General features: G+C 38.0%; 1 protein-coding gene across 3 annotated transcripts in view; it reads right to left on the reverse strand.

Annotated features, from left to right (window-relative positions):
* The window catches only part of LOC140204872 (myosin-9-like), a 102949-nt gene that overhangs the window by 50476 nt on the left and 38134 nt on the right, over positions 1 to 14339 (reverse strand). For 2 of the 3 annotated variants that reach the window (XM_072271760.1, XM_072271761.1), the window contains exons 6-13: positions 14201 to 14221; positions 11145 to 11237; positions 10838 to 10901; positions 8402 to 8500; positions 7262 to 7405; positions 6281 to 6376; positions 3439 to 3557; positions 1281 to 1433 (exon numbers count right to left, since the gene is read on the reverse strand). In XM_072271760.1, the coding sequence (XP_072127861.1) occupies positions 1281 to 1433; positions 3439 to 3557; positions 6281 to 6376; positions 7262 to 7405; positions 8402 to 8500; positions 10838 to 10901; positions 11145 to 11237; positions 14201 to 14221 (789 nt within the window). The remainder of the gene's footprint in view (positions 1 to 1280; positions 1434 to 3438; positions 3558 to 6280; positions 6377 to 7261; positions 7406 to 8401; positions 8501 to 10837; positions 10902 to 11144; positions 11238 to 14200; positions 14222 to 14339) is intronic. The other variant, XM_072271762.1, reaches the window with a different exon arrangement.

Genomic DNA, 14339 nt, shown 5'->3' on the forward strand with positions numbered 1-14339 from the left:
ACTGATTTTTTTCGGCGCTAATTGTATTCTTTCATGTAAAAATTGTCTATAACCTGCATTTTAATTTATGTTTTTCCTGAGAATGCTGCCTTTATGATGCAATGTGCTTGTGACGCTGCTGCAGGGTTTCATTACACCCGTACAAACATGTACCTGCGCAAATTACAATAAACTCGACTATGGAACTGAAAGCACTGCAAATAAATTTTGGTTTACATGCAGCATTTTTTGCCTTCGTTGTAACATATCTAATAAAAATGAGAGAGACTTCACTTTGTAGGTGGGACTGTGCAAGGATGAGTTCCCAATGGAGGATCTTACTGGATCACGAAGTTACACTATGTTGTAGAAAGCAGTCCTCACAGATGCCCATTTTTGAACAGCTAGATCCAATATGATTAGCAGGGTGGCAATACCATAATGGAAGTACTCTTAGTATAAAGGTGGGATCTGCAGGAGAACTATTTGGTGATCACTTCTACCAACACCTACCAGCAGGAGATAAATTAATATCCTCAGGGCTCACCAAGATTGGTGAAACTACCAGCTAGTTTAGGCAAAAGTGACTGATGACTAGCCTAGAGTAAACACTATTTGGCAAAAATAATAAAATTTATTCATGGAATTCGTTTGGGGAGGGAAGTGACTTTTTCCTCAACTCTCGTTTCTCGATGCACATGCAGGTGACAGGGTTTTGCATTACAGAAAATTGTGAAAAGGACTGTTTTCACATTAAGGTAAAAAGCACTTTGTTCCATATCATGTCATAGCTGGAAATGGTTGAGTTTTGGAAGCTAATGCAAAATACAATCAAAAACATTACAAGTTCTACAAAAAAAAACAATTCTCTTAACTGCAAATAGCCCACCATTTCAGAGTTTTAAAGGACTTCGAAGAATACTTAAAAATCCATGTTACCAAAATCAGGTGGGTTGTCTGGGCACAAGAAGCTGTTTGTTGCCTGCAATGATCTTTACACCTATGCAACTAGCTTATGAACATTAATCCCTACCACCACCTACCTACTCCACTTTGCCATCCGAGATGTGGAACAACTGAGATATGCAATTACAGCAAGTCCTATGATTTATACCTAAGGGAAACTGCTGTATTTAGGTTGCTGGGACCAAACACCACAAGCACCCAAGCAACATAGTTGAGATGTAGATTTAAGACTGCCACATTGGATTTTTACTGCAATTGGCCTTATACGAGTTATCTACTCCCAACCTTGACAATTCTTGTATTTACCGAGCTTTACATATGCAGTGCCAAAATACCTCAAAGATCTCAAAGCCAGCAATATCCAGAATGCCCACAAAGGAAGCACCCTGTCTCTTGGTCCTGTCCAGAGCTTTATTAATGCGCATAACCAGCCAACGGAAGAGTCGCTCATAAGTGGCTTTAGCCAAAGCCTCAACAGCAAAATCAGCCTGCACACAAAAAAAAAGTCAGTTACTTATGTTTAAATACATGAGAATTGAGGAATATAGGGTAAGTAAAAGTAAAAGAAAGAAAATCAGCCACAATTTACGTTTTAACCAAAACACCCCAGGCAGGAGTGGAATGTGAAATTCCAAGACTGCTGAATCAGGATCATTCTTAAAAGTGAGGTGTCGATACCCAGCATAGGTAGCAACATTATTTGATCACGGATTATAAGCATAAGTCTACTCATTGAACAAAACCCAAGCTATCACATCAATATCTATTTCCATCAACACCAGATTTCTGATTTCAGCTGGTTTCTTTTCCATGTTAAATCAGTTTCAATTCTCCTGCCTTCCTCAGTATTGGTTGATAGATTGAAACCAATTGAGGAAATATGCTTCAAAAAGTGGAAGCCACCAAGAACACTTCAACATAATTCATCATGATGGACCTACTTAACAGTCTTTGAGATCTGTGGAGAATTTTAATGAATACAATTCTCTATTTAGTCACTTATGACAGAGTATATACAGTGAGGCAGGGGAATTATTTGGCCCCATAATTAAGTGAGCTAAATGCTTCCTCCCTCCCCCATGTTGCAACCATTCTGCAAGCAAACTCATGACCTAAGAAAGGTGATATGAAATTTCAGTCATCCAAAAGCTAATCAGCCAGAAACAGATTTCTTCCCCATCTTTTTTGTTCACAGAATAACTATTGTTTTCAGCACTGTTCAAACATAAAATTTGCACAAGCCAAGATAATCATTTTCTAAAAAATAAAATGCATCAAAAAAATAACTGGGGAATCCTTGTCTGTTCATTTACGTGGGAGGAAAATGCCTTTTTGGTTGTCTGCCAGCAGTCTCTAATAAAACACAGGATAGTTCAGATGGGTCCATAATTACTTATGAAGTACAACTGTAGCACTCATTTTAAGTGCTCTTTACTAAAAACAAACTGGCCATATCTAAAGCACCTTAAACTCGTGTTGCTCCTACTAGTAATTATCTCATGTCAGATATTCCCTCCCAAAATTCTGTCAAAGATATGCGAGTGTACATATTATTCTTACACTGATCAATTTTTTGCATACCTTGTTTCAACTTGTGTTAATGCAATGTTTCTGCTAATCAAGAGCCCAGATAAGAGCTATATTTATTCTGTTATAGAAGCATACAGGTAATGGTCCAACTGCATTCATTCTATTCATGTAAAATGAAAGACAACAATGAAACTCATGGTAGAATAACCTACCTGAATGTGTAATCTGAAAAGAGTGAACAATATTATTTAAGCGGCTTTGAAATTAACTACAAGTTGAATACCCCTACCTGTAATGCTTGGGGCTGGAAATGATCTGAATTTTTTTGGATTTTGGATTATATAATGAGATAGATTGGGATTGCCATCATTTCCAATTCTGAAATTGCAAGTGCTACTAGAAAGTAGTCTTTGTCTTACACTTGTTCATCAAACATATGTACTGATACAGCCATTCAGCATGTTAAATTTTCATCAATGACAAACTTGGCAAACTCAATGAATTTCCCTGCAGCTTCGTTATCAGCAGACAAATCTTTAAAAATGTAATGCCATGTCTTTTCTTAAATTTCAGCAACCAGCCTGCAATTTTCTGTTCTTTATGGTAGATTTTTACCTGTTTCACGATCAGCATACCATTAAGCGGCATATGTTCACTCTGAGGCCAAGAAATCCATTCTTTCAATACATAATCAAGATCTTCATTTTTCACTTTATGCGGTTTTTCAACATTGCATTGGCTACTGTTCATTACATGTGAGGACACTTTTCAGAATTGTCTGTGATGTGCAGAGAACATTCCCAGCACCACATGGAACTTTCCATTTGTCTTGTCAGTGCTCAAAAATAATTCAGATTTTGAAATTTCAAATAAGGGGTACTCAACCTGTATTTTTAAGCACTTTACTATTATGCTGACCTAACTTCAAAATAAAAAATCCATAGAAAACAAGAAAATACTCACTTGCTCTTTGGTCTGAGCTTTCTGGACAAAATCCCTACCAACTTTAATGCGGGGTGTGAGGATTGCCCTGCTGAAGTCAGTCACGTTGATTCCCAGCAGATGGCAGACTTTCTGGGCAGCTGTGAAGGAAACATTCCCAATTTAAACACCACTTTACTATGGTATTTTACTTTACTAGGAATCAAAGTAGAGCTAGAAGTACAAGTTGCTAATCTCAGAAGTATGGTATTATCAAGATTACCCATTTATACCCTTGTAACACTACTCAACTCCATCTCAAACAAGATCACTTCCTGATATGACTGCCAAAACTTCCTTGGATAACAATTTTCCAAGTCTCCAGAAACAAGGTAATTTAAATTGTTACTGTCCACAGCTTAAGATGCCATTTCACCCAACACTCATTGTTTGCCAATCTATACAGGCTCCTGTTTAAGTAATTGGCTACTTCCCTACTTACCATCTGATTTAGCCTCAAAACATCAGTTCTGCGATTCTGCAATCTTGGCCTCTAGCCCATCCCAAATTTTCCCGCTTTAACATTGGTAGATGTACTTCAGTTAGCAAAGCCACCAAAAACATTTTTACCCACAACTTCCCCATTCCTCCTTTAAGACACAGGTTCCTTTTCCAAACTACGTTTATCTACTCTAATACAGGTCGACCTTCACTAATCCGACCACCTATAATCTGGTTCCTTTGATAATCCGCACTGATTTCTTTTTTTTTTTGCGTGTGCCTGCGTGCGTGCGAGTCCGTGATGATGTCTTTTTCATGGCATTTTTACAAGGCGCGGAGCAAGAGAGAGACTGTGTGGCACACCACTCCTCACACAGACATTTTCGCAGTATTTTTCCCTTTTTAATTTACGAGGTCGAGTTGTGATCTTGACACTCAATCTGGCACGGATGGAAAGTGTACTCGGCAGCGGACGCGACTGGTTTCGAACACAGGAACCTTCGCTCCCGGGTCCGGCGCCAATGTCATTGCGCCACCAGCCGGCCCTTCTGCACTGATTTCAAATTTTCCACGCAACTGTAATTTCAAATTTTCCAGGCCACCGTACCAATCTGCTGCATATTGTTTTGGTTGTGCTAGATCTGTTCATGTGTTGGCGCACTCTTGTAAGCACAGACAGGCGATTCCTGCTTGTTTTCCTGCATTTATTAATATCATACGCTGGGTCGATCCGCCTTCTCGCCCGCCTGCCGGCAGTCGCACACTGCCCTCCGGCGTCACCCAGCCAGCGCTCCGTTCTCTTCTGCCTTTGACCTCAGATCAGACGTGGTCACCCGCTGAATTTAAGCATATTACTAAGCGGAGGAAAAGAAACTAACGAGGATCCCTCAGTAACTGCGAGTGAAGAGAGAAGAGCCCAGCGCCGAATCCCCGGCTACCTGGCCTCCTTTCTCAGACTTCTGCTTCTGACGACCCCACACTTGCAGACATGTAACTTTGCCTGAAGGTATATTAAACGTCTCACTTTAGAAGCGGAAGTGCTCAACTGTTCTGTGTAAGTTAATTCCTGTACATTTACCTGTACCCTTTATTTTATCTGTGCCTGTACAGTATATTAAAATTTCACTTACTACTCATTTAATATTTCTGTTTCATTATTATCTAACTTGTACTAGTTTACATGAATCACCTCTTTCTCTCTTATTAGGAGAGAGAGAGAGCCTGCAGCATGTCGAACTATCGGGTGAACAATGTAGTCTTTGGTGTAACCGCAAGTCTGTATCTTTGCTATCGCTTAGCTCACGCTTGAGTGCTGGTAGTGGGTGCGCTTTATTTCTTGCCGGCGGGGAGGGGGGCTTGTTGCTTGCTGCCGCTTATACGCAAGAGGGAGGGGAGCTGTGGGGGGGGAGCTTAGGGGTTCTAACATTTATCGTTCATACTTTGGGGCACTCTGATTTCGCAGATGGTTGCGAAGAAAAAGCATTTCAGGATGTATATTGTATACATTTCTCTGACATTAAATGAACTTTTGAATCCTTTGATATTTTAATAGTATGATGAGGTGGTTAGCTATTGCTTAATGTGATCCTTCTGTAATTTGGCATTTTCACTAATCCGGCACTCCTCAGGTCCCAATGGTGCCGGATTATAGAAGGTCGACCTGTTTTCTTGTGCTTTAGCAACCCTTTGATGCTGAGCATCTCGGTCAGTAAGCACAGGATTGTCAAATAAATGAAAGTTGGTATTAGTCAGAATAAGGGAAGCTTTAAATGAGCTAAACTTATGGAAAGTGAAAGTGGAGGTGAGTCAAAACCAGAAATTTCTCATCATGAATCTTCATTACCTCAGCCAAAAATTTAAAATTGCCTGAAGCAAATTTCCCCATGCTGATTGCTTTTGATTAATTGTTGCCTTTCTAAATGCTGTATTTTTCCTCGCTAAACAATGTCTAGAATAACAAGGTGTTCAGTACGTGCAATATTAAGGAAGCCAAATTAAGTCAGCTTTAGCTATAAACTGAACAATTACAGCAGTTTTAGAAGTACAACTGATCTTTGATAAGTTGGAAACTAGTGAGCCAACATCAATAAAAAAGCAAGCAAAGGCAAACATTATAAATAGCAATATAGTGATATGCACAGATAATGGCTTTGGTTTTCTGGACAGTTTAAAATGCAAGTGCTTTAAGTAGTGGAGACTACATCATTTAAGAGCGCACACTTCAGTCCAGAAAAAAACTTTCAGAATTGAAATACAGTCCTTGCAAACAGAATACTATGAACATACAAGTGAAGATGAGTTCAAAATCTACAAGTTTGTCTGTTAAGTGATCTACTTATTTATAGCATTAGCACAAGTTTCACTAGATCGCTGATCTATTCACCTGTATTATCAGGCATGGAAGCTTGGTCTGTATTGCGTTCTTTCTTGAAAACGATGTTCCCAAATTGAAGTACTGCAGAAACAACCTTTAGCATGGCTAGGAAGCGAAAGAGAAAGGAAAACCATTAAATATTTGAGGCATTTAAGATAGGAAAAGAGCTATCATCTAATGATCATTTGATTTATTCATTAATATGAGGGGGCATAGTTTTAAGGTGTTTGGAAGGAGGCACAAGGGGGATGTCAGCGGTTTTTCACACAGAGAGTGGTGGGTGCATGGAATGATGCACTGCCAGTGATGGTGGTAGAGGCAGATACCGTAGGGTCTTTCAAGAGACTCTCAGATAGGTACACGGAGCTTAAGAAAATAGAGGGCTAAGTGGTAGGGAAATTCTAGGCAGTTTCTAGAGTAGGTTACATGGTCGGCACAACATTGAGGGCCGAAGGGCCTGTAATGTGCTGTAGATTTCTATGTTCTATACATTAAAATATATGGCCTTGTGTTACATTCTCAAAAAAAGTTTACAAACTAGCAGGGATTAGAGAATGCACATTGCACCTATGCTGTCTGAAGAATAGCACTGACAGTCATGTTTTGAGTCACAATGGGCAAAATAAGTTGATCTTGCCAGACAACAGGAATTCTGCAGATGCTGGAAATTCAAGCAACACACATCAAAGTTGCTGGTGAACGCAGCAGGCCAAGCAGCATCTGTAGGAAGAGTCTCGGCCTGAAACGTCGACTGCACCTCTTCCTACAGATGCTGCTTGGCCTGCTGCGTTCACCAGCAACTTTGATGTGTGATCTTGCCAGAGTTGCCCACATCACCAGAATTTTAAAAAAATCTTTTTCACACATACTACAAATCCATTGGAAATTAGTTTGGCTACTCACTGCAAGAAGGGACTGCATTAAAGTGTTGCCGCCGTGAATCAAATCAATACACTTAATAGTATGGTTTTTTTACTACTTAATGCATACCAATCAGTTCATCATCAGATATTCCCATAATTCGGAAAGCCTCCATTGTCTCCTGAAACAATTCTTTGTCTTGTTGTCCAGGAATGGTAACGTGACCATTAGACATAAATCTGTAGTTATTGTAGCCCTCTAATAGCAGATCATCTGTAATCAAAAATATTTCACACATTAGTATTAAAAATGAAAAATTATATAACACTTGTCATGATCAAGAATTCCCTTGACACTTAACTAGCTTTGAAATCTCAGTCTCAGGATGGGGATAAGGCACTAAAGATTGAGAGAAGAACTACTTCACCAACAGTGTGGAGAACATGCAGAATTTTCTATCACAGAGGCAGGAAGGCAAGGTCATGATAGATTAGAGGTGATAGAAAACTTGTAAATGCAAAAGGCATCAAGGCATTTGAGTGCAAGCAGGAATATGATATTGATATAGAGGATCATATTGAATGCTAGAATAGTCTCAAAGGGCCCAATGGCTTAATTTTGCTCTGTTTTCTATGTTTCCACATATTTGCGACGCTGTGAAGACAATCTACTATATGCTTAGATTGATCTCTCAAATGCAAGCTGATCAAATTCATAACTAATGCCAAGGATTGAGGAAGCAGTTCAGCCATCTTAAAATGTTCTGGACAACCATTAGGTCCTTGAAAACTGACAAAACAAATGACTATGCCTACATATCTAGTTACAAAAGGAAAGCAACAAAGCAAATTGAGTATTACACTACAATTAATTTGGTACCACACTTGAGAAAATGTCATTCTCAAATTATATATTGCTCTGGTGATGGTACAGCATCAGAAATCTAACAGGTTACTTTGAAAAGGAAGTGAGAGAAGATCCTGAAATATACTGTACAAAGCGAGTTACAAATAAAATCAGGAATACTACTTCACATCTATAACCATCAGTAGACTAAAGTCACATATTTGAAATAGAAGCACACGATAAATACCAGGGTAACAACCTTTTCACACAATGATCAATGCATGGAATCAATTGGTGCTTAAGGGAGTGGAGGCAAAAACCAAGAGATCATGCAAGACTTGCTTAATGCCATGATGCTAGTTCTACTGATTGGATTAAGCAGGACTACACAACTTCTCATGAAAACAAATGCTACATACTTACTCTTCAAGTGTTCTCCAGCCCCGGAAAGAAGATAGTAAAAAATATGGAAAGTACGTTCATCTTTGGCTTGACGTATGGCACGAGACTTTTCCAACAAATCTGAAAGTTGCTAGTTAAAGGGACTCCACCATAAGTGTATTTTAAAATTTGAATAAGAACATCACCACTCGGTTGCTCACAGCTAATAGCTGTTAGGTAAAATAGACAACCATAGCAGGAGAGTTTCACTTGGAATAATCATTCAGACTTAGTTTACACAAATAGTACTGACCCCAAGAGTAATGCAGTTTCAAAATACTTGATAGTGTAACAAATGGTGCAAATAATAGATTTCAAGTGGATGGATGGATTTGTACATAACTTCTTGAAGCTGACGGGACGGCAAATAAATCAGTTAATAGGGCACGTGGGATGATAACAACATGGTAGCGTAGTGGTTAGCGCAACACTTTACAGGACAGGTGACCTGAGTTCAATTCTTGCTGATGCCTGTAACAAGTTTGTACACTCTCCCAGTTTCCTCCGGGTGCTCCAGTTTCTTCTCACAATCCAAAGACATGCCTGTTGGTAGGTTAACTGTACACTATAAATTGTTCCATGATTAGGCTAGGATTAAAAATTGGGGAATTCCTGGACAGCGTGTCTTAAAGGACCTATTCTGCACTGTATCTTAATAAGTTAAAAAAACTTTTTAAATATAAATAGAGGCATCCAGAACTAACCAAACAGAACAAATGTTCAGCCCTACTAACTTGCTGTTTCAAATCTCAACACCACACTTTGAGAAAAGGTGTTAAGTGAATAGAGGGCGCAGAAGAGATTGAATGAAACCAGAATGTTTCAGGATTACAATTACAAAAGGCAGAGAAACTTGGGGCATTCTCTTGTACTAAAGTAATGGGTAAATACTCAGAAGAGCCAACACACTCCTGACTTGAATCTACTACAAATCTCAAGTAAGGTGTGTGATGAAATACTGTCCATCTGCCTGGATGTGTGCAGCTTCAAGAACACTCAAGAAGCTTGACACCATACAGGACACAGCAGACCGCTTCATTGCCACCTCATTCACAGCCACTCACTCCACCAACAACACACAGATGGCATACTAGTTTGTACCATTGCAGACTAGGTCAAAACACTGAAACAATCTCTCTAAAAGCACAAGGAGTATAACTACACATCAATGATGACAGCAGTGCAAGACAACAGCTCTCCACTTTCTCAAAAACAATTAGGAACAAGCAATTAAATGCCTACACTGCCCACAAATGGAAAAAAAAATTGCAGTGATATGGGAAAAAATCCTTATAATTGGGGTCAACTACTTCAAAAGAGTTGCAAAACAAAGACATTCCTCAAATTTTCTAGCTTGGTTCACTCTACATTTGGTGTTCATTAGCACTGTGAAATTAAAAACTCACTGATCAAGACCATAAAACACAGGAGCAGAATTAGACCACTTGGCCTACTGAATCCACTTCGCCATTTCATCATGGCTGATGTTATCCCTCTCAACCCCATTTTTCTCCCTGCCTTCTCCCCATAATCTTTGATTCTCTGACCAATCAAGAACCTATCAACCTCTGCATTAAATATACTCAATGATTTGGCCAACATAGCCATCCACGGCAATGAATTCCACAGATTTACCACCATCTGAAATTCCTTCTCAACTCTATTCTAAGTGCACTTCCTTTTGTTAAGGCTGGTCCTCTGATCCTAGATGCACCCACTGTCTAGGCCTTTCAATAGGTTTCAAAGATATCTCCCTCATACATCTAAATACCAGCACAGCCCAGAGCCATCAAGCGCTCTTCGTACATTAATGCTTTTGTTCCCAGAATCATTCCCATGAACATCCTCTGGACCCTCTCTAATGCCAGCACAAATTTCATAGATAAAGGGTCCAAAACTGCTCACAATACTCAAGCCTCCTTACTCTTATCTTGTTAAGCAGCCTCAAATGCAGCACCTTGTTAAAGGCCTTCTGAACAACATCTACTGACTGTCTATCCTGTCTGTATTTCCTGAAAGAATTCCAACAGATTTGTCAGGCAAGATTTCCCCTTAAGAAACCCATGCTTACTTTATCATATCAACCCTCCCCCCGCCCCAAACAAATAAAATTTTTCTAGTAAAATAACTGCTTTAAATTTCAAAGAAAAACGTCTTCCCCTTTTGTTCTGGGAAACCAAATGTATAACTGGAGCCCTTAAAAGCTCAGACCCCATAATCAATATTTCAAAATTCTAGGGGCCGAAATCAAACATTGAAACCCCATACAAGCAAAGATATCCCAAATTTCAAAACACTAAATCTTGCTGCAGCTACGACGATTAATATATTAAATGGCCTATATTCGAGTTCGAGATAATTCTGCATTTCCATGACCTTTTTGTTTTTTTTACAGCCTTTCATTGTTGCAAAGGATACAAGTTTCAATATTGGCTCCAACAATGTAGCCATTTACATCAAAGTTGATTCGAATAAATTTTCCCTGAAAAAAAGGACATACAAAGTTAAACACCGAAAGAAAACACTTAAGAATACAGACTTTCAAGATTTAATGTTGTTTTCTTTGGCTCCATTTTCATTACAATATTTTTATAAGCAGATTTATAATAAAAGATTCTTAGGAAATAAAGCTACAAAACTAAGTAAAAATGCAAATTCAAACCTTTTTTGAAACTATGAGTGTGCCGATTTATTAACCTTAGACATTGTAATAATTGCTACTCACAAATCGAGAAGAGTTGTCATTTTTCACAGTTTTTGCATTACCAAAAGCTTCAAGGATAGGGTTCGCTTGGAGTAGTTGCTTCTCAAGCTCTCCCTGCAATCACAACACGACTCAGATTAGTTTTGGAGTATCTCTTTTACAAGCACAACTTCAGAGAAACACAGACTTTGAAGTATTGTTTACAGATGAACAACTCTGATGCAACAAGAAAGACCTTAGAAGTAATAGCTGACTGCTAAACAAGTATGTGCTTTTGGTCATTTTGAAAGGGCATGCAAACATTTAATTGGAACAATGAGCAGAAAGAATCTAGGACAGTTTGGAATTTTGGTTTATTAATAGATCAAAGACTTTACAAGCTAGATTTCAAAAAAGGGCTGAAGAACTGTTACAACAGTGTCATTACTGGACTTATTTTGCAGAGGGTGGAAAGGGAAGGGTTAGAGAGAAAGACAAAAGAGATGCAACTCAATGAAACTGGACAACATCTTGACTAACAGCTTTAAAAAGAAAGGTCCCCCCCTTTAAGCAGATGGCATTGAAACACAAGATAGAAGCAGGCACGATATACAAATATATAAATATCTACATGGAATTAGAAATGGTTGGAAGGTACTTCCTTGAAGCACTTGATGGGCATACACCAAAATTTATTCTATACCAGCAATGGAATTTCTACTTCCATTATTTATGTAGCGACTGGTTTAGAACCTCATGGCCATTATTTGTTATCACAAAGATAACAAATGTCTTTTTGTTTCTCTATAACTCCAAAGTCAGCACTTTAAACCATTCACTACAGACACAATTTACTGGTTGCTCATATCAGTTGCTTACTTAAAGCAAGAAAACATATGATTGACAAATACCACATTAACTCTGGGAATTTTCCAACTAATGTCCACATAAATTTCAGCTGACTCAGAATGCTGACCTAAAGCAATCCAGGAAATACAACTGGGAGCATCCAAGTTTGAGACTGATACACCAGCTACATAGATGTTCTTATATACCCAAAATTTAAGATTGGAAAAACAGTTGTGGTCATTTAATCCTCAGCCACAGAAAATGTACATAAACTTGATTCTGATTTAAGGCAGGAATCTTAGTGTGAGCCTTTACAAGAACACAAAATGGACCTGCATTCAGATAATTCACTCAAATTCTTTGAATAAAGGACCAAGAAAGAAATTCAGTTCCTAATTTGAGGTATGCCATACTTATTGTTAAAACACGTAATGAATTACACACTGATACACCAATTATTAATCAATTCCACCATTTATAACATTGTTAGAATAGGTCAGTAGCTTTCTTTAGCATTAGTGCTAAGTTAGGCAAGTAAGAAGCAAGACATGGAAACTTCAATCTAGTAGAGCTGTAAAGCAATCAAAAAGACATTAAGTCGTTTTAAAATGAACCGAATTTGGACAGTTGAAAATTTGACATTTCAAAATCACAATGCCGTTCTGTCAATTGAAAGTGTTGCTGCTGCAGTGACCTCTAGGATTTAGATATGAGGCAATTATTCAACAAACAGATTTACTCCACCCACTTTGGTGGCAATCTCAATTAGTGGTCAGCACACTATTGCAGCTCTACAATGCAATGGTGAGACTTCAATTTTACATAGAAAATATGCACAAAATTAATACAACACAATTAACAGGGGCACAAGCTTGCATTTTGAACAGTCATTTCACATCTGTGATTCAAGATAGGCGTTCATTATACGAACGACCCATCTTGATACACAGCGACACACAAAATTATATAATCTGCACAATTTATCACAAAAATAAAATTCTATGAGGAATTTCTAAAGCTTTATTTCCTATGAAATGTGTGGGGGGGGGGGTTTGTGGAATCCAGTGAAACAACAAAAACTTGCAAATGCAGGCATATTTGTTCTACTCCTGATTTGATGGTGATTAAATGGAACACTAACTGGAAGGTAACTGCTGAGGACATTTTTCATCAAGAAAACTGAAAAGGTAAGCTGGTCAAAATCAATTTGACTTTAAATTTGTTTTATTTAATGAAGTTTAAATTGGGAGATTTTAACTACTCATTTAATAATAAATTTATGAATGTGAAGAATTTATTTATATGTCAAAAAGGTGAGACAAAATACCCCCCTTTCCTGGCCAGAGAGACAAACCTAACTACAATTGCAAAAAGTAACAAATATTCTGGAGAGGAAATAACTTGGTCTTAAAAATATTCTCCAAAAAGTTCTATTTTCTATCAGCACAAATAAAACAAGTTATAAAATAAACTTGCATGGGGGGGGGGGAAGAGAAGAGAAGGAGACAATTTCCTAGTTGAATGCTTTGATTTTCTCCCTTTTCCAGGCTACAATAGTTTTGTTTATAAAAGTTTTGAAAACCTTAAATGTCAATGCACTTTGAACAGAAGAGCTCAGAATCATTTCTCAGACCGGAAAACGATTCTTTTAGGATAGGGAAACATCCCAAATTAGTTATTAAACATTCTGACATATGTAAACACCTCCAAATATAAACAGAACTTAAGAAACACTTACACCACCTTTACACCCAAAGCATGCAACATAAATAATATACAGATCTGAGCTGTAATTTGCTCCCAAACCCATCCAAGATAGACAATTGTCCAGAAAAATTTTAAATGATTTCCATTGCAGTGACAGGTAGAACAGAGACACCGAAGCTATTAAGCTAGACCAGGATTTACAATTAGACTATGCAAATCATAAATAGCAATTTTTAGCCCCAGTGCAATCAGCTTATTGCAAACCAATTTACATCACAATTTTGCTGCATTTGCTTAGACCCATTTCGTTAAAAGAAACTACTATTAAGCAAACACACAAAACTTTATCTCAGTTGTATCTTTGAATCCAAGAGTATGTTCAATCAAGGGGCAGTTGCACATCAAGAGTTAATTTCAATTGGCCAAAAGACAATTTCATAAACCAATTGAAGTAGCTTAGAAATTCCCCAAACAGCCAACAGATCTGTATATAAATGCATAAAGTGCAGAATATGCAAATCAAATTATAATAACCCACTCACGTATGCTAACACCGTAGACTGCTGCAAATGTTGAAGGGGGAAAGTATTATCAACTGCATGCAAAAAATATTTAAGAAATTTTCAAGAATTTATTTTGTTTAAGGGATTTAACAAACCAACAGGCATTTATGAAATGTTA

This window comes from Mobula birostris, chromosome 11 (assembly GCF_030028105.1).
Source record: "Mobula birostris isolate sMobBir1 chromosome 11, sMobBir1.hap1, whole genome shotgun sequence".
NCBI lineage: Eukaryota > Metazoa > Chordata > Chondrichthyes > Myliobatiformes > Myliobatidae > Mobula > Mobula birostris.